Source organism: Camelus ferus, chromosome 22, assembly GCF_009834535.1.
Source record: "Camelus ferus isolate YT-003-E chromosome 22, BCGSAC_Cfer_1.0, whole genome shotgun sequence".
NCBI lineage: Eukaryota > Metazoa > Chordata > Mammalia > Artiodactyla > Camelidae > Camelus > Camelus ferus.
This window is the reverse complement of record NC_045717.1, coordinates 3,626,600-3,649,231: the sequence shown is the minus strand read 5'-3', so window position 1 is coordinate 3,649,231 and position 22,632 is coordinate 3,626,600. Positions and strand designations below refer to the sequence as shown.

Genomic DNA, 22,632 nt, shown 5'->3' with positions numbered 1-22,632 from the left:
AAGAAAACGAAAAGTCAGCAAAACTCCTTCTGTGTCTGTCAGCCCCCAGAAGACCCCTCCAAGGGACAGAGGTTTCCACCATCTGTTGCACCTGGGAAGAGGTAGGTGGCAGTGGCGGGGAAGGGCCCCCCGGAGGCTGGAAGAGGGGGAAGAACAGTGTGAAGGGAGGCCTCTGCTAGGCCTTTCAGAAGTGGAGTCTCTGACGTGGGGCAGGTAGAGGTGGAGACTACGAGGCTGCCTGGATTCTCCCACTTTGCACCTGGGCCTGGATCCACACCTCTCTGAGCCTCAGTTCCTCCAAATGGAACCTGAAGATAATAAATACCTCAACTCAGGGTGTTCAGTAAACGAAACACTATGGGAGCTGGCCCCTGCCTTCCTCTCCAGCTTCACCCTGGGCTCCTGCCCAGACTCATTCTTGCCCCTGGGCCTTTGCACAGTCTGTTCCCTCCCTCTGGGCTGCTCTTGCCCTGACTAGCTCCTTCCCATCACTCAGGTCTCACTAATCTCAATGTTGCTTCCTCTGAAAAGCCACCCCTATGTCAGGGCACACGTGCCCCTGTATTCCCCCTTATGGCCCTTGTTATAATTTGAAACAATTGCTTATTTGGATGTTGTCTGTTTCTCCTTCTGGAATGCCAGCTTCCTGGAGGCAGGAACTTTGTTTCACTCAATGGAGTTTTCCCAGTGCCTAGAACAGTGCCTGGCTTTGGGCAGAAGCACTCAGCCAGTTTTTTGAGTGACAAGCCAAGCACCCCACCAGGCCTTGAGGATCCAGTGGCAACGCAGCCGCCTTCATAGAGTGTCTAGGCTGTCACATCCTCTGCGCCCAGAGGACTCTGAGTGTTCTACCCATCAGCATACAGGTTGAGCTCAAAGGACGCTGAGGCCAAAAGTGGTGGGAGAGCATCCAGTCCTCGAGCCCACCCTCCTCCTTGCAAGGACAACTTGTGGTGTGTGCCCCTTGGAAATATGTTGCCGATTATACCAACTGTTATTAAAGTAAAGACAGTCTTCACTGCCAATTTATTCACTCCAAAAAATGGCCACCATAGGCCAGGCACTGTTGCAGTTGGTGGCAGACAGATCTTTTGATAGAAAGGAGGAAACCAGAATGACCTCCTACCCCCACCTCTGACACGTAGGAACAGAACAGCAGCCCAAAGATGAGAGGATTTTACTCTGATTCATAATGTCGAATCTTTACCCAAGTTCCCCTTTTCACTTTCTATTTTGAAATAAATATAGATTTATAGGAAGTTATAAAAACATTACAAAACGTCTCATGTACCCTGAGTTTCCCTCAACAATAATGTCTTGTATAAACCCAGAAAACTGACATCGGCACCATCCACAGATTTCACCGGTTTTCCACGCACTCATTTGTGTGTGTGTGTGTGTAGTTCTGTCAACTTCATCACCTTTGTTAATTCATGTAACCACAGCATAATCAAGGTACGGAACTGTTTCATCTCCACAAAGATCTTCCTGCTGCCACCGCTTGGTAGCCACCCCCCGCCCCACCACCGTGTTCCCCCGTCTGTAACCCCTGGCAACCACTAATCTGTTCCTCATCTCTCTAATGCTGTCATTTCAACGGTGTTATAAAAGTGGAATTACATGTCACCTTTGTGATTGGCTTTTTTCACTCAGCATAATTCCCTTGAGGTCCTCCAAGCTGTCAAACGTATCAATAGTTCATTCCTTTTTACTGCTAAGTGGTAATCCATGATCTGGATGGACCACAGTGTATCCGTTTACTCACTGACGGACAATTTGGGTTGTCCCCAATTTGGGGCTATTTTAAGAAGAAAAGTGGCTATGAACGTTTGTGTATATGTTTTTGGGCGGACACGTATTCATTTTTCTGGGATAAATGCCCAGGAGCGCACTTGTTGGATCATATAATCAGTGTATGTTTCATTTTATAAGAAAATGCTGGGCTGTCGCCATGGTGAAGCAGGGCAAAGCGGCCAAGCAGGGGCTGCCGCAGCTCTTCAAGAGCCACCAATTTGCCACTCACTGGGGCTTTACTCCTCTCATGATGTACCTGGGATTTAAGAGGGGTGCAGCTGGAATGGCTGAGCCAACCATTGTGAGCTTGCTTTGAAGACCGAGGCCTGGTCACCTGGATTTGGAAGCAATCAGTGGACAGGAACAGTGTGGAAGGTGTGTGCTCTGCCTGGGATGAGCTGGGACCTCATTCAGACGTTCACCAATCGATGGCTCAGGGCTCTTCCTTCACAGGCGCATCTCTACTGACATGATAGACTGTATCAAAATTAATATTTTAAACAATGTTTTAAAAAGCAGAGACAGCCAAACTGTATTCCAGAATGACTCTACTACTTAACATTCCCACCCACAATGTATGAGAAAGCCAATTTTTCTGCATCCTTGCCAGAATTTTATATTGTCACTATTTATTACTTTCATTGTTTTAATAGGTGTAATTATCTTATTGTGGTTTAATTTCCATTTCCCTAATGGCAAGTGGTGTTGAACACGATACATAGCCTCTTTGCTAAAATGCGTGTTGGTGTCTTTTGCCCATGTTCTAATTGGATTGTTTTTCGTTGAGTTTGGAGAGTTGTTTATATATCTGACAGAAGTCCTTTGTCAGGTATGTGACTTGCAAATTAAGGTTTTAATTCTTGATGAAGTCCAATATGTCAATTTTTTTCTTTTATGGATTGTGTTTTTGGTGTCACATCTAAGAACTCTTCTCATAGCCCTGGGTCCTAGTGAAGATTTTCACTTGTTTTCTTCTAAACGTTTTCTTTTTCTTTTCTTTTTTTTTCCTTCTTTTTTTGGAGGGGTGAGGGTTAGTTTATTTATTTAATGGAATTACTGGGGATTGAACCCATAACTTCGTGCCTGCTGAGCACACACTCTACCACTGAGCCATGCCCTCCCTCACCAGACGTTTTCTGGTTTTCCGTTTCATCTTTAAATTTATGATCCATTTTGAGTTCACTTTTGTATAAAGTGTGAGTTTTAGTTCAGGAATCCTTTTTCTTTTGCTTATGGATGTCCAAGTACTTCAGTGCTAATTTGTTAAAAAAATAACGGCTCTTCATTGGATTTTCAAAACTCAGTCGGTGGTACTTGTGTGGGTCTGTTTCTGGGTTCCTTATTCTGTTCTGCTGATCCACTTGTCTGTCCCTCTGCTGATAAACGTCTTGATGGATGCATCTTACAGCGAAGGCTGATAATCAGGCAGCGTGATCCTTCTCACTAGATTCTTGTTTTCCAACATTGTCTTAGGTATTCAGATTTCTTTGCCTTTTCATATAAATTTTAAAATAAGCATGTCTGTATCTCGAAAAAAAAAAAAACTTCTCTGGATTTTGATGGGCATTGCATTAAACCTTCAGGTCAATTTGGGAAGAGATGAGCTTTCCAGTCCAAGAACATGACACGTTCCTCCGTCTATACAGTTCTTTCCCTTGTTTCAGCCACGTTTTGTAGTTACCGACATGCAAGTCATGTTTTGTCAGATACACACATGTATTTAACTTCTCCTTCAAGTGATTATAAATGGTGCCACTGGGTTTTTTAATTTCAATTTGTGTGTTCATTGCTAGTACATAGAAATACAATTACTTCTTGTATATTGAACTTGTACCCTGACCTGATGAACTCATTTAGTTGTGGTCATTTGTAGGTTCCTTGGGATTTTCTATGCAAGAACTTCACCGTATCATTTACAAAAAGAGTTAGTTTTATTTCTTCCTTTCAATCTGCATGCCTAATTAGATTTCCTTTTTCTTGCCTTATTGCTGCTGGCTAGGACTTTCAGTGTGACATCAACAGAAGTAGTGAAAATGGATACCCTTGCCTGGTCCTGAGCTCAGAGCTGGTAAGTATCTAGCCTTTCACATCATTAAGGATGATGTTAGCTGTAGGCTTTTGTATAGATGATCTTTGTCAATTTATCATGAATGAGTGTTGAATTTTGCCGCCCCCCCCCTTTTGTATCACTTGAAATGGTGTGATTCTTCCTTTCCTACAGACTTTTGAAATATTGAAAACATTTTAAAGTCTTCCCCATCTGACAGTCCTCTCAGACTAGGGCCCTGGGAACTCAGCTGCTCCCACTGGTTGAGTCCACCATGCCCAGAGCGCTCCAGAGCATGCAGCTTGAGCCCTACACGTGGCCAGAGCAGCCCAGTGTAGGAAACGCTGCACAGAGAATGTACCCACTGCTAGAGATTTACAACACACATCAGCAGAGCCAAGGCTCAGAGAAGCCCTGTAATACAGGCTCCTGCTGCTTTCAACTTGGAGTTTCCCACTTATTTGAGCACAGAGCCCTGTTTTTGCACAAATCCTATTATGTTCCACAGGAAATTTCTCTGAAACACACTCAGGGAGTCACTCAGCTCAGTCTGTCCCCTGATTTGCAGATGACCCGAAGGCTGAAAGTACCCTGACCAAGGTCACAGGTAGTGGCATCGCAGCCCACCCCGCGCCCTCCGCCCACTGCTCCCGATCACATTGCTTTGACAGGCTAATGAGGCAACGGGCAGTCCCACAGCACCACACACTACCACAGGCAAGAGCAACGTACCCCCATCACCAGTCTGGTCCCTTTGGTGGCTCTCGAGCCCTTGGTCCCCACCGAGCTTGGGGATGAGGGGCCCAATCCTGTATAGATTCAGTGGGGCCCGTGGGTATGTGGGTGTGATGCGGGTCGGGCCAGTCACACTGTTCGAGCTCCCTAACGGGGGCACATGGTTGAGGGATGGGCACACAACCTGATGGCCTAACAAGACTTTAGACCAGAAATTGTTAGAATTCTTAGGGGGAAAGTGTTCACATGGGAGAGGATGCTAAATTAGAGGAAACTGAGCTAGAACGACCAGGAAGCACCACACAGAACAAGGCTGTAAGATGCAGGGAGACCTTGGTTCCTGATGACGTGTCTGAGCGAGATCCAGTCAGGCTGCAGCAGAACCTACTTCCAGAACTTCAGTGACAGGCTAGTAAGTGCCACTTTCCTCGAACTAGTTAGAGGGAACCCTGCCCGATTTGCATGTGAAGCAGGTTGGCCCAGAGTAAGTTTACTGAATTGGTGGGCAGATCCCCGTAGATCCCTCTTGATCAGGTGGTATCATTTCCTCCAAGATTCCACAGCAGAGAACAGCTGTTTCTGCCTTCCTCATCCCCATCTCCCACCCGCTCTCAGACTGATGCCAACACCCCCCACCCCCACCCCCAACAAAAGAGCAAGAAGATAGGCAGCCAAAGGTAGCCTGGGCGATCCTTGGTATACATCATACATTTATTAGTGAATATCCCTCTGAAATCAGCAACAATATTAAAAAAAATAATGATTGCACTACTTGGTCAAGCAGAACTAGCAACTTTCATTTTAAAAAAAGTACAAATCTGTTAAAAATTTCAATCAGTATACACATACATATAGTACAACATACTAGTTATGTTAAATGCTACAAACCAATGTGAATCCAATGGAATGGAAAAAACCACACATTTAAGCTTTAAGAACCATTTTTTTTCTCTATATATTAGCATTTTCTCAAATACATACATGGGAAAAATGAGGTAACTGTAAAATGTGCAAGGAACAGGGCCCCCAAAGTTACATATATTTATATATATATATGTAATTATATATATATATATATATAAGACCTTTCTAACACAGAACACAGGTGCCGGGCCCAGCCGGGGCTGGGGGATGGTGCCCACTGTCATGCCTAGGCCGGAAGTTGGTAAATGAAAGAGTAAACAATGACAAGCCCCCACCACAGGAAATCATTGGTAACATGGCATCTATAGCAAGGTCGGCAAATCACAAACATCCTAAGTAATTGTCTTATAAATCTTTTTTTTTAATTATTTTTTTTTCATGTTGTGTTTCCCCCCCAATAGCTGCTCGTTGGAATCACTGTTGCAGCCGATGCACAACCCATGAGCCTGTCTCCGCCTGCCCTGGGAACCGTAAGGGTTTTGAAAAACCTTTTTTTTGAGGGGTGGGGAAGGGAGGGGATTGGAGAGGGTGGGTCTCTGTGTAAAACACGTGGGGTTTCAACACTGCTATAAATATAGAAATGTCACCTGGAGTTATATACAGTAAGACTTTGGGTTCTCCACCGGGTGGGGCCAGGCTGATGGGGCCCCATGGCAGGCTGGGTGGGGGTGTGTGGCAGGGAGCCAGGGCTGCTGCGGGGAGAACGAGGGTGGTTGGAGCATCCCTGAGGCAGCAGGCGCCAGGGGCTGCCTGCTAGGATGTGCCGGCCCCACACGCAGTTCGTTCGGGCAGCAACCCCAGCTGGGGGTGATAAAGGAAAGAAATGGGACCAGGGAGGGTAAAGGGGGGGAGCTCAGCCAGACCTTATGGGGGCTCCTCGAGACCTTGGAGGGCAGGGCTCAGGCTGGGAGGGGGCCCCCAGAGGTCTTCCGGGGACCTCCTCAGAGGAGACTCGCCCAGGCAGGTGGGAGACAGGCCCTGGCTGGAGAGGGAGAAATGCCCTGAAAAGCGTACGGTCCCGGTAGGCCCTGGGGACGTGTGCAGTACAGTGCATGGCAGTTATCAGCTGAGCACAGACACCCCTCAACCCCAACCACGACCGCCAGCCGCCCAGCCCAGCCCCAGCAGCGCGCATGCAACGCAGACCAGGTGGCACCACCAGACCACTCCCTGCCCCCCGGGCACTTGGCCCTGGTTGGTCCCTGTACCCCCCATTAAACCAAAAGAAAAGAAACTGTTTAAAAGTCCACACCCCCAAATCCTACACGCAATTTTGGGCCAAATGAATAAACGAAAACTGCTGCTCCTCACGTTCATGCAAAATGACAGAGAGGGAGACGGGGGCGGGGGGGGGGGGGCGGGGCTGGGCCCCAGCACAGCCAGGGACGGGCAGCCACCAGCAACACAGGAGGTCCCTCTCCTCGGCTGGGCCCAGGCCCCCCCAGGGTACACACCGCCCCACTGCTCAGGAGGCTGGCTCTGATGCCCTCCAGCCAGGGGTGGGGCTGGAATGTTGTGCCTGGGGTGAGGGTCCCCTAGGGAGCCAGACCCACCCCTCACAGCAGCCTGAGTGGAGCTGGCTGCCTGAGTCTGTCTGGGATCAAGGCGGGAGGACCCACTGGCCTCCTGCCACTGTCTGTCCACGCCTGTCAGTGCCACCTGGACAGAGGACACACCACTTCAGTGCAGGAGACCAGGCAACCCAGGACAGCACCCCCTTGCCCATCCGGGGCCTAAGGGTCTCCACCAGCCACACTGGGGGAACAGACCCTGGCTCCCAGTGCCAGTAGGAAAAGGAGACAGACCCAAGGGCAAACAGGAGAGAGACCGAGTTAGGGACACTCAGGCCGCTCCATGGCGGGCAGACTGGCGGGCAGATGGGGAGGGAGTCTTTGGAGCTTGGCAAATGCAGGGGCTTATTGCAGGGGCTTCTCTCGGGCCGACCCTGGCACCAGCTCTGGAGATGCAGGCAGGAACGGCAGGGCAGGCCTGGGCCACTGCCTCCCTGGGCACCCCGAGTTTCCAGAGCTTTGGGCAGGGTTCTCCTGGGTGGCTGTGGGCCTCACTCAGCCTCCCTGGGCACCTCGGAAGCGTCGGCCCGGCAAATGGGACATGTCCGGTTGGCCTGCGAGGAGCAGCCGCACATCAGGCTCCACTCTCACCTGTCCCCCATCCCACCTGGGGCTGTTCCATTGCCTGGTGGGGACCTGGCTGCTTAAATGGAGCCAGAACTTCTAGATGCTGACAAGGACGTGAAGGGAAGCCCTCCGGGCCCGCCCTCCTCCCTCACACCTGGGAGCTGGCATGGCTGCATTACCTTCAACCACTTGTCGACACACTTGGTGTGGAACTCGTGGTTGCAGGGGAGGACCCGGAGCAGCTGCCGTGCCTCGAAGTCGCTAAAGCAGACGACACACCTGGGAGGAGGGCACAGGAGTCACCCCCACACTGACGGTGAGCGAAGGCTCATGGAGGAGCACGAAGCCCCCCAGGCGGGGTCCCCTCGCAGCCCATCTGTGCTCACAGATGGGCAGGAGCGGGGGTCAGGGCACTCACAGCGTCTGCTCCGACTGGCGGCTGTCGGGGTGGAAGCGGTAGGATGGCAGCTGCTCGATGTCGGCTTTGGTGAGGCCGCGGGGCTTGGCGTCTCCCAGCCGCTCTGCCAGGTTCAGGAGGGCCTGGACGTGGGCAGGAGGGGAGGGTCAGGGGCGGCTAGGGCTGGAGGTCCCCCAAGCCCCCACCTCCCAGGACAGGGCTTCACGGGACCTCATAGTTCTCCATCTCCACGTCATCCACATCAAGATCCAGGCTGATGGTGGGCCCCATTGCTGTCGGTGACATTGGCAGCATCGAGCTAGGGAGAGACAGGTACGCAGGCCCAGGGTCAAGGTCAGCAGGCAGAGGGGGCGCAGAGCTATTACCCTGACTCCCACCAAGAAACAAAGCCAGGAACTCTGCACGGTTCACACCAGGGACCCCAGTGATTGTCCCAGGTTGTCAGAGGAGGGCAGGCAGCCCAGCTGGTGAGTGTGAGTGTGTGTGTGTGGTTTAGTGGAGAGGCCAAGTGGCTTGAGAGGCCCCGGGGCCCCTTGGCGCTGTGTTTGGGTCTAAGCACTGGAGGCCCCCAGAGAACAGAGCCCCAAGGCCCTGGGGCAGAGGTGCTGGTACTCACAGGAAGTAGGGCAGGAAGCTGGGGTAGTACGGTGGTGGGGGAGGCGGCGGGGGCGGCGGGGGCAGCGGCTGTTGCAGGCGGTATCTCTGGGTGCTCAGTCTCCGAGGCACCATGTGGGAGTATGGCTGCGGGAGGGGGGCCAGGTGCAGGTCAGAGCGGGTCTGTCTCCCGGACACCCTAAAGCCTGGGTTGGGGATGGCACTCACCACACCAAAGGACAGCTCCTGGTGCAGGGGGTCGTGGGGCAGGTAGTGCAGGGGCATGGACGGGGACAGGGCCGGGCCTGGGGCAGAGGTGGAGTAGGTGAAGCTCCCTAGGGGGTGCTGCTCCCCCCGCAGGTCCACGTCATTGTCAAGGCGCTGCAGGGGCTGGAGGGAGTGGAGGGGGGTCAGCAGAGTCAGCGATAGGGGAAGCCCCACCTCCCGGCCCCTCACCGTCCCCTCTGGCATCAGACTCGTTGCCCAGACTCACCATGCGGGGGTGCTGAGTCTGCAGGGACACAAACTGCCCAAGAGGCGCCATGTGAGCGGGCTGGGGGTGTGGGGCTGGCGGCGGTGGGTGCAGGATGTAGTGCTCACTGGAGATGAGGTGGGGGTAGGCCTGGTAGGCCACAGGGAGCTGCTGCATGGTACACGCCTGGATCAGCTGCTGAAAAGTGCGTGGGGCTGGAGAACGTTCTTCTGGGCTCTGGGCTGGGCCTATGTTTGGAGCCAGGGCCAGGGGCCAGACTACCCAGCAAGAGGTCCCAACCAAAGTCCTCCGGACCATCCATCCCTGGCCTAGGCCTCCCAGGCAGAGCATCTCGCTCTTAAGACCCACAGTTACAACTGCAAAGCATAAAGCAGACGCTGGGATGCAGGGGCGTCCCGGAACCCTGAAACACTCTCCCACTGCACACGAATGCACGGGCACTTTTCTGGCACAGGGCTGTGGCCTGGAGGCGGGTAGAGGCTGTCAGCCTGGTTGCGCAAGGTAAGGTCAGCTCAGTTCTGCTACTGGCGTGTGCCTGGGGCTTCAGCCGGGGGTGGGGTAGGAGGCCTAGGCGCTCACTCACCGGGGGCGGGAGGCAGCAGAGGGGGTAGTGCTGCCCGCTGAACATCACGGAGCATGCTGGGAGCTGCTGGGCACTGCAGCCAGGGATGTGTTGGCCTGTAGGCAAGGGGAAGCCTTGGGTCGTCACTGTGGTGACCGTGTAGGACAGAGGGACAGGTCCCTGGTGCACCTGTAGGAAGAGAGAGACCCAGGAACTGGAGGGAGGCCACTCGGCTGCCCCCAGGTGAGAAAGTCCTACCAGGGCAGCTCCCTTCCCTTCTCTGGCTGGGGCCTACCCAGGTACAGACCTGGCTGTCCCCCTGCCCCAGGCACCAGAGAGCAGAGAGCCCCCTGGGAACCTGGGAGGGGCTTTGACTCCACCACTCAGCCACTGTGCAGCCCCAGGGAAGGCCCTTCCCTATTCTGGGCCTCAATTTACTAACCTGTAAAACAGGGCTAACGGTGCCTCCCCGGATGTGCAATGGGTTCAGCAGGTGAAGTCAGGGCTCTGTTCCCTCTGCTCCTCAGACTGGCTCGCCAGAGGCCAGGGGCAACAGGGTTGGGGTGGGGCGTGGGGGTGGGGAGCATCCCGCCTACCTGCTCGTGGAGATCAACCATGAACGGGCTCTGCTGGGAGGCTGGGTGCAGCATTCGGGGGCTCCCGCCGGCAGGAGCCGAGGCTCGGCGCTCCTCTACAGGGAGGTGTGCTGGTCGGGGCGGTGGCTGCTGGGAGGGTAAGCGCTCATCCTGGGCAGGCGGGCTGGCCAGGGGGCCCTCGCGGCCGGGGCTGCACCACAGAGAGGAGGCCCCAGGAGGACTGAGGGGGGCCGCTCATTCACAGAGCATGGAGAGAAGCCACGGTCACTACCCACTGGGGAAGGGAGAGAACTCAGGGCCCTGTGCCCCGCCACCCCTGGCCCCCGTGCCCCCAGCCCGGGCTGACAGCTCTGGGGCTCAGGCTTGGCAGGACTGGGAGGTTCCTTCCTACCTTCCCCGGAGCTGGCCCGGGCTGCTGCCGGGTCCCGCAGAGAATCGCCGCTGACCCACAGGGATGGAGGGCGGCCACCTAGTCACTGCCAGAGCCCATGGTTGCATCAGGGGTGGCAGAGGGGTGGAGGGGTGGGCCGGGGCTCACAACCCTAGGAGGCAAACCGACAAAGGAACTAAGGCACAGAGAAGTCCAGTCCCTTGCTCCATTAGGGGTCGGGGAAACAGCATCAACCCCCTGCAGCCTGGTTCCAGAGGTGTGCCACTGGGTCCACCAAGCCCCCGTGTTCCCCATGCAGCATGCGCTGTGGCACCGGGGTTCAGGGCTGACAGACCAGGGACAGGCTCGGTCTGCAGGGAGCCCAGGCCTCCCATTTCCTGCTCTGAAGTGAGATCAGGGTCCCCCTCAGGGTTGTGGTAAGTTCAGAGGGCTGGCCAGCATGCTTCCAGGCCAGGTGGCTCTGGTGAGGTTCCCTCAGGGTGGGGTCCCCAGGGAACCCTAGACTGGTGTGACAGTCTGCAACTTTGACCTCCAGGTAACCAGGGATCCTGGAGCGGTGGGGGGGACGACTCCAAACAGGCCTGGGGCCCAGTTCTCCTTCCACTGTCAGGGGTCAGGGGTTCTGACCCAGTTCCTGCTCTCGAGGGCTCCCAACCCAAGTCAGTACAGTCGTCCCTCCGTACCCACAGGGGATTGGTTCCAGGATCCCCTACAGATACCAAAATCCAAGGATGCTTATGTCCCTTGTATAAAATGGTGTAACATTTGCAAATAACCTACACACATCGTCCCATGGACCTTAATGTAAACCATTTCTACATTATGTATGACACCTAATAGAGCGTAAGAGCCACGAAAGTGGTAAATTCCAGTTTTGGTTTTTACAACTTTGTAGAAACCTGCCCCCCCCAATATTTTCAATCTGCAGTTAGCTGAATCCATGAATGTGGAGCCTATGGATACAGAGGGCCGACTGTATGCTTTCTTTCCATAACCTGTTCCCGCAGCGCCTACTCAAGTGGTCTCCATCTAGTCTTCAGGGAAGGTACTGTTAGCTCCATTTTGAGGAAGAGAAAACTGAGGCTCAGAGACAGGAAAGGACTTGCCCATGGCCCCACAGGAAGTGTCAAAGCTGGGAGGTAAGCTGACTACAAGCCTCTTGCTGCACCCTGCTGCAGAAGGTGATGAAGGAAGTGAGCCTCTGGTGGACTGGAGGCGGGGCAGGAAGGGGCTGGGGGATGGACAAACCTGACCCAACACAGCCCCCAAGTGGGAGGTGGGGCTTGCTGAGGAAAAAAGGAAGCATGCACCTAAACCTAAGGGAGGAAGGTGAGTGGGAATGAGGCGGGGCAGGAGCTGGGATCCAGGTGGGGGAAGTTGGGGGGACTGTCATTAACTCCAGAGGGTGGAGTGAGGCCCTGGCAGGGAAAGGCCTGGAACCTGTCAGGCCCTGCAAAGCTGAAGGGTGCATCTAACAGGACCAGCCCTTGGCTGTTCCTGCCACAGGGAGCCCAGCCTCCATCTAACCAAACTCCTATGCTTCCTTTATACCCAGCTTTAAGTGTCACCTCCTGGCTGACACAGCCGGGGAACTGGTGTACTGTCACCTCAACACCTTGTTCCTTCTTGCCAACAGTGGGAAGAACATTTCCTCTGTGCTGAGCTTTACCTGGGCCCTAAATCTCTAAACAAGGCTGCAGGGGAGGCTCTTCTCTCCCTGATTACGGGACGGGGCCAAGGCCATGGCCAGGAAGCGTAAGGGCTAGAATTCATGCCTTCCCTGTCCAACTTGGGCTCTAGCACTTGGCAGAGGGGAGGGCAGGGCCCAGTGATCAGCTTGTGTCCAGCACAGGGCAGGCTCGATGTAGTAAATGCACACTGGAGAGCCGATTACATACGGCCACAGTCTGGCAGCAGTGAAGTTAGTGCCGGTGAGTAAAAATTGGGAGATGACAGGGGGGAGGGTATAGCTCAGTGGTAGAGTGCATGCCTAGCATACAGAAGGTCCTGGGTTCAAGCCCCAGTATTTCCATTAAAAAAAAAAAAAGTAAATAAACCTAATTCCCCCCCGCAAAAATACAAGCAAACAAAAACTGGGAGACTAAATAAAAACCTGGCCTTGTGGGAAGGGTGGCAGGAAACAGATAATCTGGTCCCACTGGGCCCTCATTCTGCGTGGTCCCCCTCACTTTGAGCATGAGCTTTCCCTCTAGGCCGCCTCAAGCCCACTCCTTGCCTGCCCACCACAGGTGACTTGGTTTGTGACCTCTGGCCTGGGCCAAGCACATGGCCTTACACACACACACACACAAACACACACACACACGTACACACACAGCCTGCGGATAACCCAGCCAAGCAAACAAACACTAAGACTCAGAGGAAACCCCCCAAAAACTGAAACAACAGACTCTTGGCCCGGCCCAGACCTCCTGAACTAGGGCGCAAATTCCCCAGCGGTTCCTGCAGCACAGCCAGGCTTGAGAACCTCTACTCTAACTGACCTCAGAGATCCTGGGAGCCCGCAGGCCTGCCAATGAGGGGTGTTAACAACACCAACTACAGCACTTCCCATGGGCCATCCATGGGCCATCCTCATGAGTCCTCAAAGCAACCCCCAGAGGCAGGGACACCGAGGCTCAGAGAGGCCGGTCCAAGGCCAGTCAGCGGGAGCTGTGAGTGCACGAGGACATGGCAGTGCCCTCACTGCGCCTCTCGTCCCAAGCTGTCTTGCTGAAGCCTGGGCAGTGTCCAGGCTCCGGGGTGCGGAACCACAGAGGCCCAGGCCCACGGCAGTTTGTTCTGGCCAACCTCTTCAAAGACACCCATTCCTCAGGAAAGGGAAGTGGCAAGGAGCTGAGAAACCAAACCAACAGACAGAAGGGCCTCTAGCTGGGGACAATGGTACCAAACCTTGAATCTTACGCATGCTACCCTGACTTCTGGCCAGAGTCTTAGCTGAGGACGGGGCTGAGGACTGGACACTGCTTCCCCTGAGCCTCAGCTAACTCATCTGTAAAATGGGAACAGTCTAATAATCACCACCCGGTGGACTGGCAAGGACTGCTCAAAGGCCACAGCAGTGATTTGTAAGGCTTAGGTGTGAATGATCATTATCAGAAAATAAGACAGGATGGCTTCCACCCCCATCCCCCAAGCAGAAATCAGATGCCACTTCAAGACCTGAAGGAGACAGCCAGGAAATGTGCCTCCCTCTGGGAATACCACAGCTGGCAAGGGAGGGGGCCCGGGTTCTTGACTGGGAAAAGAGATGGCCCCAGGGTAGACACACTTACTTCACAGTTGAAAAAACTGAGACCCACAGAAAGGAAGTAACTTGCTCCAAACCATAAAGCCAGAGAGGTAACAGAATTAGTCCTGGCTGGCCTCCAGGCTCCAATTCCCTCAACCCCATCCATAGCCCCAAGAACTACCTAATCTCAATTCTCTATTCCGGGCCCTAAAAGAGATCAGGAGAGCTTTCTCTTTCAGGCATCCTGACTAGGCCCACTGTGGAGAGAAGTGAGTGAGGCCTGGAGCTGGCGCTAGCAACTTGCTCAAAGTCAACAGCAAGAGTTGGCCAGGTGACCACCACCTAACTGCTCCGCCTTTTGCCATACCTCTCCTGTCTGGGCTCTCAATGAGGTCTGGGTAAACGCGTCTTGAAGGTCCTGTCCCTAAATCCAGTCTTGCCCAGAAGCAGGCACTGCACCTTGCATCTACCATCTCCCCAGGGGGCAGCCAACTCTCTACTTCCAGTGCCCCAAGCAGCTATATACCATCCTGGTCTAGGGAGACCCCGCCATACCATTTGGGCTTGGGAGCTGTTGTGCAGATAAGCCAAGTCAAGCCCAGAGAACAGGAGCAGACTCAAGCAGATTTAGAAGCCCCTCTTCCTCCTCCCAACGCCCCCCTCAAAAGGCACCAGCACTGCCTAGCAGGCAAGCAGAGCTCCACAGCTGCAATGCCTGGATGGAGCTAAAGGCAGGACCACCAGGCTGGTAGCTAAGAGTCTTCTGCTAGCCCAGACTACCTGAGTGACCTTGGTCAAGGAAATCTCTTCACTTTTGTGAATCTCAGTTGCCACAGCTGTAAAATGGGGGTAGAAACCTCTCTTCCCAGAGCTCCCAAGTAAAACCAGAAGAGACAAGAAACCTGGTAGTCATATTAGTGGGGGAGGGCACCAGTGCCCCTCCTCAGTGTGGGCCAGGCGCGGGTTGTGGGGTTCTGGGGAGCTTCCTCAGCCATCCTTCCGTAGGGATGGGGGCAGTGGGCCGAAGTGCTGATACTCGCCCGAAGAGGGACTTCCTTCAGTCCCCCTCTCACTCCTTTATGCCGTGTTCAGAGGGAGATGAGGGGCGGGCGGCCAGACTGCGGCGTCGGGGACGGAGCGCTGTGACTTTAAGAGCCAAGGATCCCGGACCATGTGCTCGGCGTGAGACAAAAGCAACAACAAAGGAAGTGGCGGCGGCAGGGGGAGGGGGCGGCTCCTTCCTCTCCAACCGCAGCGCTCTGCCTCGCCTCGGGAGAAGGGAGACTCGGCCAGGCCTTGGGGTGCGCTGGGGATGGGGAGGGGGTCCCTGGTTCTGGAGGCCTCGCCGCTCCCGCTCCGGACTGCCCGTGATTAACTCCTGCGGAGCCAGCTAGATCACAGCCCCCAGTCCCAGGGGAGGGGGGCGGGAGTTTCAAGGATGCGGAAATCGGGAGTTGGGGGCTCTGGCCCGACTCACCTTCGGCAGCCTGGCCACACGTTGACTCCTTTGTTCCCGATCTAGGACGGCCAAGCTGGGTAGGGGGCGGGGAGTGGGGGTGTGCTGCCTGGACCCTTTAAGAGCCCCCGCCCTGCGGAACAATGTGCTCCCCTCCCACCCCCCGGTCCAGAGGCAGTCCGGCTCCTTCCGGGCCCCTCTTTGTTGTCCGTCCGTCGGGCGTCTGCCTCGCGAGGCCCACGCGCGGTCAGTCTCTCGGCCCAGGCCCACGGGGAGCGGGAGGCGGCGCAGGACGCGGCCCGGTTTGCGCAGCTGCCGGCGGCTGGCCCTTTAAGAACTGTCCGCGGCGGCAGCGGAATGTAACAAACCCCACATTTGATTCACAACATTCGAAGCGGCGGGGTCGCGCGCCGGGCGGGAGGGGGACTCGCGGGGGCGCGCCGGGAGGTTCCGGCAAACAGTAACCGGCTGCTGCCCGCGAGAGCCCCGCCCCTCACCAAGAGCTCCGCCCCGCGGGAGCACGGAGACCCAATCACCCGCCGCGACTCGGCACGTGATTAGTGGGCTGCCATCTTGGAAGGCAGGGTTTTTTTTTCTTAAAAAAAAAAAAAAAAACAACTCCCTGTCGCCCCCACCTTCTCGTTTAAAGTAGCCGCAGCCATCGCAGGCAAGGGGCGGGGCCACATGGCCTGATCTAAAGATGGGCGACCCCGGGGTGGGCAAGACAAATTGGCTGCAACTCTTGCTATGTAAATTCGCGAATCACTCGTGCTTCTGAGGCTCAGTTTCCCTGCCGGAGAATTAGGCCCCGCCTTGAGAGCCGCAGCCTGGACTTACCGTGTCATGGTCCCCTCTTCAGGACAGGGCGGCGCCTGGGACACTGAAGTGCAATGGACCTGCCCTTCGACGGGGCAGAAGCTGCCTCTTAAACCAGCCAGCCCGAGTGGTTAGGAGGGCCCTAAGAGCCCTGGGCGGGCTGCCTCCCCGGAGATGACGTCAGCCCTGAGAGCTACTGCGCCGCGATGACATCATGGCCTGTCCGCCCCGCATCTCGTTGTTTATACTACGCGGTGGCTTTAAAAAGCTGGGACGGCCTGGATTGCCCAACGAACCAATAATGGGCAACCCATGCAAATAAGCTAATGCTTGCCGGGAAGGGGGATTGGCCCTGCGCACGCTGACGTCACAGAAACATTCAACCGCCCCGCCCCCAGCGTGGCCGGGGAAAGGGGCGGGGAACAGTTTGAAGCTGAGGAGCTGTGGTTCAGCGCTCTAATTGCTCTAGGCCAGGAGAGTTTGGCGTCCCGCGGAGAGTTCCCTGCCTAAAGGGACTGAGAAACTAAACCCAATTAAGTCTTAAGTTTCTGCTCTCCTCCACCCAGCAACTATGAGACGGATTACTACAACCTGCCCATTTTACAGATGAGTAAAAAGAATCAAAAGGGGTGTCACCCACCCCAGGTCACACAGCTATGTAGAGTGGCTGAGCAGCTACTTGAACCCAAGCCAAAGCCGAGCTTTGCTCCCCTTTGCCTTGGTGCCTCCTCAGGCAGATACTATACAAGGTGGGGTATTACCTCCACTCAATTATTTAAGAAAAAAAAAAAAAAAACACTCAATTTCCAAGAGCTGGGAACAGGCCGAATGAAGAATGGTGTACGCATATAATCAACTCCTCTGTGTGGAGCTGCACTGACATACGGCTACCTCTTAAGACAGCCCTAAACAAGATATCAACATAAAATGTTAAACATTTGTTAAAGCTGTGTGGCAGGCTACTAGCGGGGTGTGTGTGTGTGTGTGTGTGCGTGCGTGTGTGTGTGTGTGTGTTTGTGTGTGTGTGTGTGTGTGTGTGTGTGTGTGTGTGTGATTATCTGTGCTACTTTGGTATATTTCATAATCCCAAATTTAAAAATAAAATTTAAAGCAAGATACTGAACAGAGTATAACAGTATCAATTAAAAAAAACACTGGGTATATACAGTATCTGCATAGAATATTTCTGGAAGGATAGACAGGAAACTAACAATTCTCCTCAAGGAGAACTGGGAGAGAGCACTGGGTCGAGGATAGACCTCTTATTGTATATGCTTTTATACATTTGTTCTTTTTGGGGGTGGGGTGAGGTAATTAGGTTATTTACTTATTTTTAAAGGAGGTGCTAGGACCTTGTGCATGCTAAGCATGTGCTCTACCAATTAAGCCATATCCTCCCCCCTGTACATTTGTTCTCTTTTTTTAAAAAACCCTACACTGTATAAATTACTAGAAATACTAAAGAAATTTACTGTAAAAGAGTGTTTTAAATATTTTAAGCCTTAAAAAAAAAAACCTGTGTTGCTTTAGAGTCAGAAATCCCCCTTTAGGAAGGGGATCCAACAGAAACAATCCAGAAGCAAGTCTGGGGAACAGACATGCTTATCGAAGAGTTGTTTAGACCAGCAACAATCTGACACCACACTGGATGTGCAGCCGGCAATGCAATGACTGAAGGTGGTGCCTGTGCACCGTTTGCAGATCTCTAAGGACACAAGATCAAGTTCATGAGGCAGTGCTACAGATGTTACCTGGAATGCCACATTCTATCTATCACAGTTAAACTATGTGTGCATGAAAATAAATGGGGATGCCTTTTTCTAACCTTCTCCTTATCAACTCTCCCTTCTCCTAAATCCCTTCCAACCTTTTATTTTTCTTCCTATGTAAACGCAATTAGAAAATCTTTCTCACATTTGAAGGTACCTACCTACATTGTTAAGATCACCTCTTTCAACTCGTGTTGGGTTAGAACCTGCAATGGCTCCATAATGCTTGGCCTTCCGGGCTGTGCTCAACAAGACAAGGTTCCCTCACCAAACTTTTCAGGTCCACCTCTGCCCAGCCTCTCTCCCACAACCACGGCGGCGCTCCCAGCCTTCCCTGCCTGCCCCCTTCCTGCCTTTGCTCAGCTTGACTGATGTGTCTGTCTCTTCCTTTCTACCAAGCCATTCCTCATCTCTGTCCTTCAAGGCTCTGCTCCCATCTTACCTCTTACAGGAAGCTGTGAAGTCTCCAGCTTGCGCTCAACTCTCCCATCTCTGAATTCAGGCCTAGATGCACCCTGACCTTCACTTCCTGCCATTAATTTGCATGCAGCCCTGTTATCCTTCACATCTTACTCAATAATCTCCTCCTGGCCTGAGGGGATTTGGCATTTTTAAATGCACTGACATCCGGCCTTTACTGAGAGGCCGACCCCACAGACTGGGTAACCAGTCTGTTTACAGGTGAGGATCTGAGGCTCAAGGAGGTGAAATGACCTGCCCTAGGCCACACAGTGAGAATCCCACCATCAGAAAGCAACTGCAGTTACTACTCCACAATCCAGTCACTGCTCTGAAGCCACAGAGCCTCTGTGCCATTCTCTCAGCCTAAAAAGTCCCCAGCAACCCCCACTCACCTCTGTAAAACCCTGCTCAACCTTTAGGGCTCAGCTCAAAGGTCGCCTCCTCGGAGCCTCTCCTGACCTGTCTGCTGGCTTCCTCAATACACAGCAAGACTGTTACCGCATCGCATCATGATGGCAGAAGGTACCTCCGTGGGACTGCTCCCCCAACCCCCAGCAGGGCCTCGCTCCCACTGAGCCGTGGATGCCCAAGGAAGGGGCTCTGGTTTTAACTCTTGCCCCTGATGCTTCAGGGCCAGGAAATTCCTACTCTGCCTACTCTCCTGCATGACACTCTGGTTTATTCCCCTGGGAGGCCCTCAGTACATCCTCACAGCCCTCCAGGGTTCCCCCCAGGGCCAGAGACCAATAACACATCTCCCTCTGACCTGAAAAACCTTCCTGGGCACATGCAGAATCACTCTGGAGCAAGTGGGAAGGAGGCTCTATTTCACTAGGTTTCCCAGAGAAGACAGAAGTCTGGACTTTCCTCCCAGCTTCACTGACAAGTCTTATGCTTTGGAACCCCAGTGTGGGCCTGTGGCCTGCACACCTACTGTGTGCCTCATTCTTATCACCTCACTCCCTTGAAGGCAGGTTCTGTTACTTGCATCTTACAGAAGAGGAAAGTGGCTCGGGAAATGACTCCCCTGGCCACAGATCCCGGAAGTGTGGCCCAGGGCGCTCCGGAAACCACAGTGGGGGGTGGGGGTGGGGGCTTACTCTTGCCCAGGCATCTGCTGTGAAGTTCTGGGGATAAATCAGGGTTCTAGGGTCTCCTGCATGATCTGGGCAAGTCTGAGCAGGTCCTCCTGATCATCTTCTCACTGGTCTTGCCAGTGACCTAAGAGCTAGGTACCAGTGTTTGCTCCATTTTATAGATGAGGAAGCTGGGGCAAGAGGGGATATGGCTCACCCACCATCACACAGCCATCAAGGGGCAAACCTGGGACCACATTTGAACCTAACATGAGGTTTGGTCCATGCAACACAAATGCCAACACAGGGTCCCCAGGGGTTGCTCAATAATCAAAAGCACAGGTGTCTCTGGGGCAAGATGAGACCACGGAGGCTCCAGGATGGGTAGCTCCAGATAAAAGAGTGCAAGAGCAGCAGGGAGGGATTCAAATCCTGGTCCCTCAAGTGCAAAGCACTGGATGCTACATTCCAGCTGCCACTCCTAGGCCGCCTCTGCAGGAGATGGGAGGGGCTCTTCACAGGCAGGAGGAAGGTGGGGTCATTGGCTCCTGCTGTGGCCCACCCTTGCTCCATCTGTCCACCTCGACAGTGGGCTGCCTCCTTCCCTCCATCAGGGTCAGAAAGTACTCCACACCTTTCTTCTAAGACCCCTCAAATCCTCCTCCAGATGTAGGGCCTAGTATGGCACGGGGGTACAGCTCAGTGGTCGAGCATTTGGCTGCAGATGTAGGGCCTAGTAACCTTCCCAAGTGGAGCTGGCAGAACACAGAGATGGAGGGACCATCCAGGGACACACAGCAGCATGGTAAAGCCAGCTCAGGACACACACCTCCTAGCCACCGCAGAGCATCAGACACGAGCCCAGAGCTTCACACTCCAGGGTGGGCGTTGACAGGCCCCCTGCCAAGTCCCCTCTGCCCAGGGTGGGCCGGAACACACCTGAGGCCCAAGCTTTGGCTTTCCTGAAAAACAGAAGCCGTTTGTGCATATGGGGGCGGGAGGAGTGTCTGTAAAGCTGCTCCCAGCTCTGGGTTCACAGCTGCAGCGCTCTGGCTCCAGCTCTGACACTTGGTCAGCTATGTGGCCTCACTCTTCCTCAGTCTCTCATCTGTAAAATCAGGATGAAGACAACACTAGTGCCAGATGATGCTTACTGAGCACTTTGTGTAGCACTGCTGTTCATCTCCTGTCGCCTCTGGACGGGGCAGGAATAATCTGATGGTTAAACACAGAGCCTCTGAAGCCAGCCCACCTGGGCTCGGACCCTGGCTCTGCCTTTCATCACTTTGGTGGCCGTGAGGAAGTTACCACCTCTGTGAGGCTCGGTTTGTCCAAGTGTAAAACGGGGGTGACTGTACCTACCTCCGTGAGTCAATAGTGGCTCTCACTGGGTGTACACCTTCCGGGATACCTGCCTGCCTTTCTGGGTCTGGGTCTGCGTTTGAATATGTGAGTTCTGTGGGTATGGGGTTGTAAGGGGCTGGCTTTTCTGACTCCTTCCTCTCCGTAGCTCCCACTGGAACCTGCAGGGGCTGCAGAGGAAGAAGCAGGTACCGTCACATAATACAGAAATGAAAATCGGGGGCTGCAGGAGTTGGGGCACCTGGCAGACCCAGGGAGATAAGTTCAACCAAATTCCCCATTTTCACTCCATCTTAAGCGTCTTCCCTACTCTCCAAAGCCAGTTTCCTAGGCCCACATCGCCTTCCTGGCTCCCGGCACCGTCTCGACTCAGGGTTAGTGGCCCTCTGGCAACGAAAGGTGTGTGACCTTGGGCGAAACAGACCCTCTCGAGCCCCCACCTTACTACACACTCAAAGCAGTAACGACGCCGTTGGTGAGCAGTGGTCTGTTCCCCGGACCCGTAGCCGCTCCAGGGCAGGGCTCGGGTCGCTCTGGCTCCCCAGCGGCTGGGACAAGGAGCGCTGGTAAAGTGTTTGGGGCTGACATGACGAGGGCAAACGACTGCAACTCTACCCCGGACGCCTGGGCCCCAGCTGAAACCGAGACCCACCAGAGGTTGCAATCGGTACATGCGCGGGGCGCAGGGTACGCTGGGACTTGTAGTTCCCAAGGTCCGTACTGGGGCGCTTGGACCTAGCGGGCGGAGCGGCTCTGGCTCCAGGTCCGCGTACAGCGAGCTCTGGCCCTGCGGACGCAGGCAGAGGCCTCACTGGAGGTTCCTGCACTACACTGCCAGCCCGCGGCCGCCCCCTATCGTTCAGTCCTCTCTTGCCCCGCTCCTCGGGCGCACGGCGCAGGGTCCAGGCCGGGCGTTACCTGGGGCCGCGGCGGGGCTCCACCCCCACCGGGCGGCCGGCGCGTCGCTCCCGCTGCAGCCCGGGGTCCCGGTCCCGCTGCCGCCCGAGCGCCGCCTGCCGCGGCCCCCCCTCTGGCCCCACGCAGTGGAACCGTCCGCAGACCTCTTCACCCAGGCGCGCGCGCACGCGCGCGGTGCCCACGCCGGCTGCGCAGTTTCACCCTCGCTCCCGCGCGCGTATGGGAGTACCTGGACTGCACCAACCGCGCAGGAGCGGAGGGTGGGGGGCGGGGCGTGTTGGGCCACGCCCAGTGTCCCGCGGCAAAGGGCGCGCAAGGGCGAAGCGCCCAGCCACCTCCTTACTACCCGTGTGACCTTGGACGAGTGACTAAATAGGAAAGATAATACGACTCCGTGGTCGTTCAGAGAACCTTCGCTTGGCGGATAGTCTGTTCCCCTACCCCAGCCTCGGAATTTTTTGCGGGGGTTGGTAGTGGAATCAGGGATCGATACACAAAGAGCAAACACTCAGAGATCAGTACATCTTGGTTCCTCCCTTTGGGTCATTCTCTGAGATTCAGTTTCCTTGTGTGTGCAATGGGAGCGATGGTATCTTCTTCGGGAGGTAGGGAGATTCTAGTGACAAGAGAACGCCCATGCCTATCGCTAGAGCCAGCCTGGACTAGAGCGTGGCTGATACCTGCTCAGGTAGGGCATCCCGAGTCCTAGGTGGGATCCCCGCCGCCTGCATCCTCGGGTATAATTGGCCGAGGACTACAATTCCCAGTGCGCCCCGCTCCCACAGGGTTCATGCCGGGAGTTGTAGTCTCTGCAGACCTCGCCTCTCA

At 54.6% G+C, this 22,632-nt stretch overlaps 2 protein-coding genes across 12 annotated transcripts; one reads left to right on the top strand and one right to left on the bottom strand.

The window, feature by feature from the left end:
• Nucleotides 1-1,951: 1,951 nt before the first annotated feature.
• Nucleotides 1,952-2,183, top strand: LOC106729490 (mitochondrial import receptor subunit TOM7 homolog). Its single transcript, XM_014558557.2, has one exon. The coding sequence runs from the start codon at nt 1,952-1,954 to the stop codon at nt 2,108-2,110; it is 159 nt and encodes a 52-aa protein (XP_014414043.1). The 3' UTR covers nt 2,111-2,183.
• A 3,071-nt stretch (nt 2,184-5,254) lies between these two features.
• RNF44 (ring finger protein 44) lies at nt 5,255-22,026 on the bottom strand. 11 transcript variants are annotated; one of them, XM_032465034.1, is made up of 13 exons: nt 21,805-22,026; nt 20,887-21,056; nt 20,354-20,486; nt 10,693-10,843; nt 10,302-10,491; nt 9,727-9,894; nt 9,144-9,320; nt 8,879-9,040; nt 8,673-8,797; nt 8,267-8,354; nt 8,057-8,178; nt 7,818-7,917; nt 7,563-7,625 (listed from the first exon to the last, which is right to left on the bottom strand). In XM_032465034.1, the coding sequence occupies exons 4-13, from the start codon at nt 10,797-10,799 to the stop codon at nt 7,563-7,565; spliced, it is 1,302 nt and encodes a 433-aa protein (XP_032320925.1). In that variant the 5' UTR covers nt 10,800-10,843; nt 20,354-20,486; nt 20,887-21,056; nt 21,805-22,026. The 11 variants fall into 11 exon arrangements, with proteins under 11 accessions (XP_032320922.1, XP_032320925.1, XP_032320926.1 ...); XM_032465035.1 differs by lacking the exon at nt 20,354-20,486; XM_032465036.1 differs by lacking the exon at nt 20,887-21,056.
• Nucleotides 22,027-22,632: the final 606 nt, after the last annotated feature.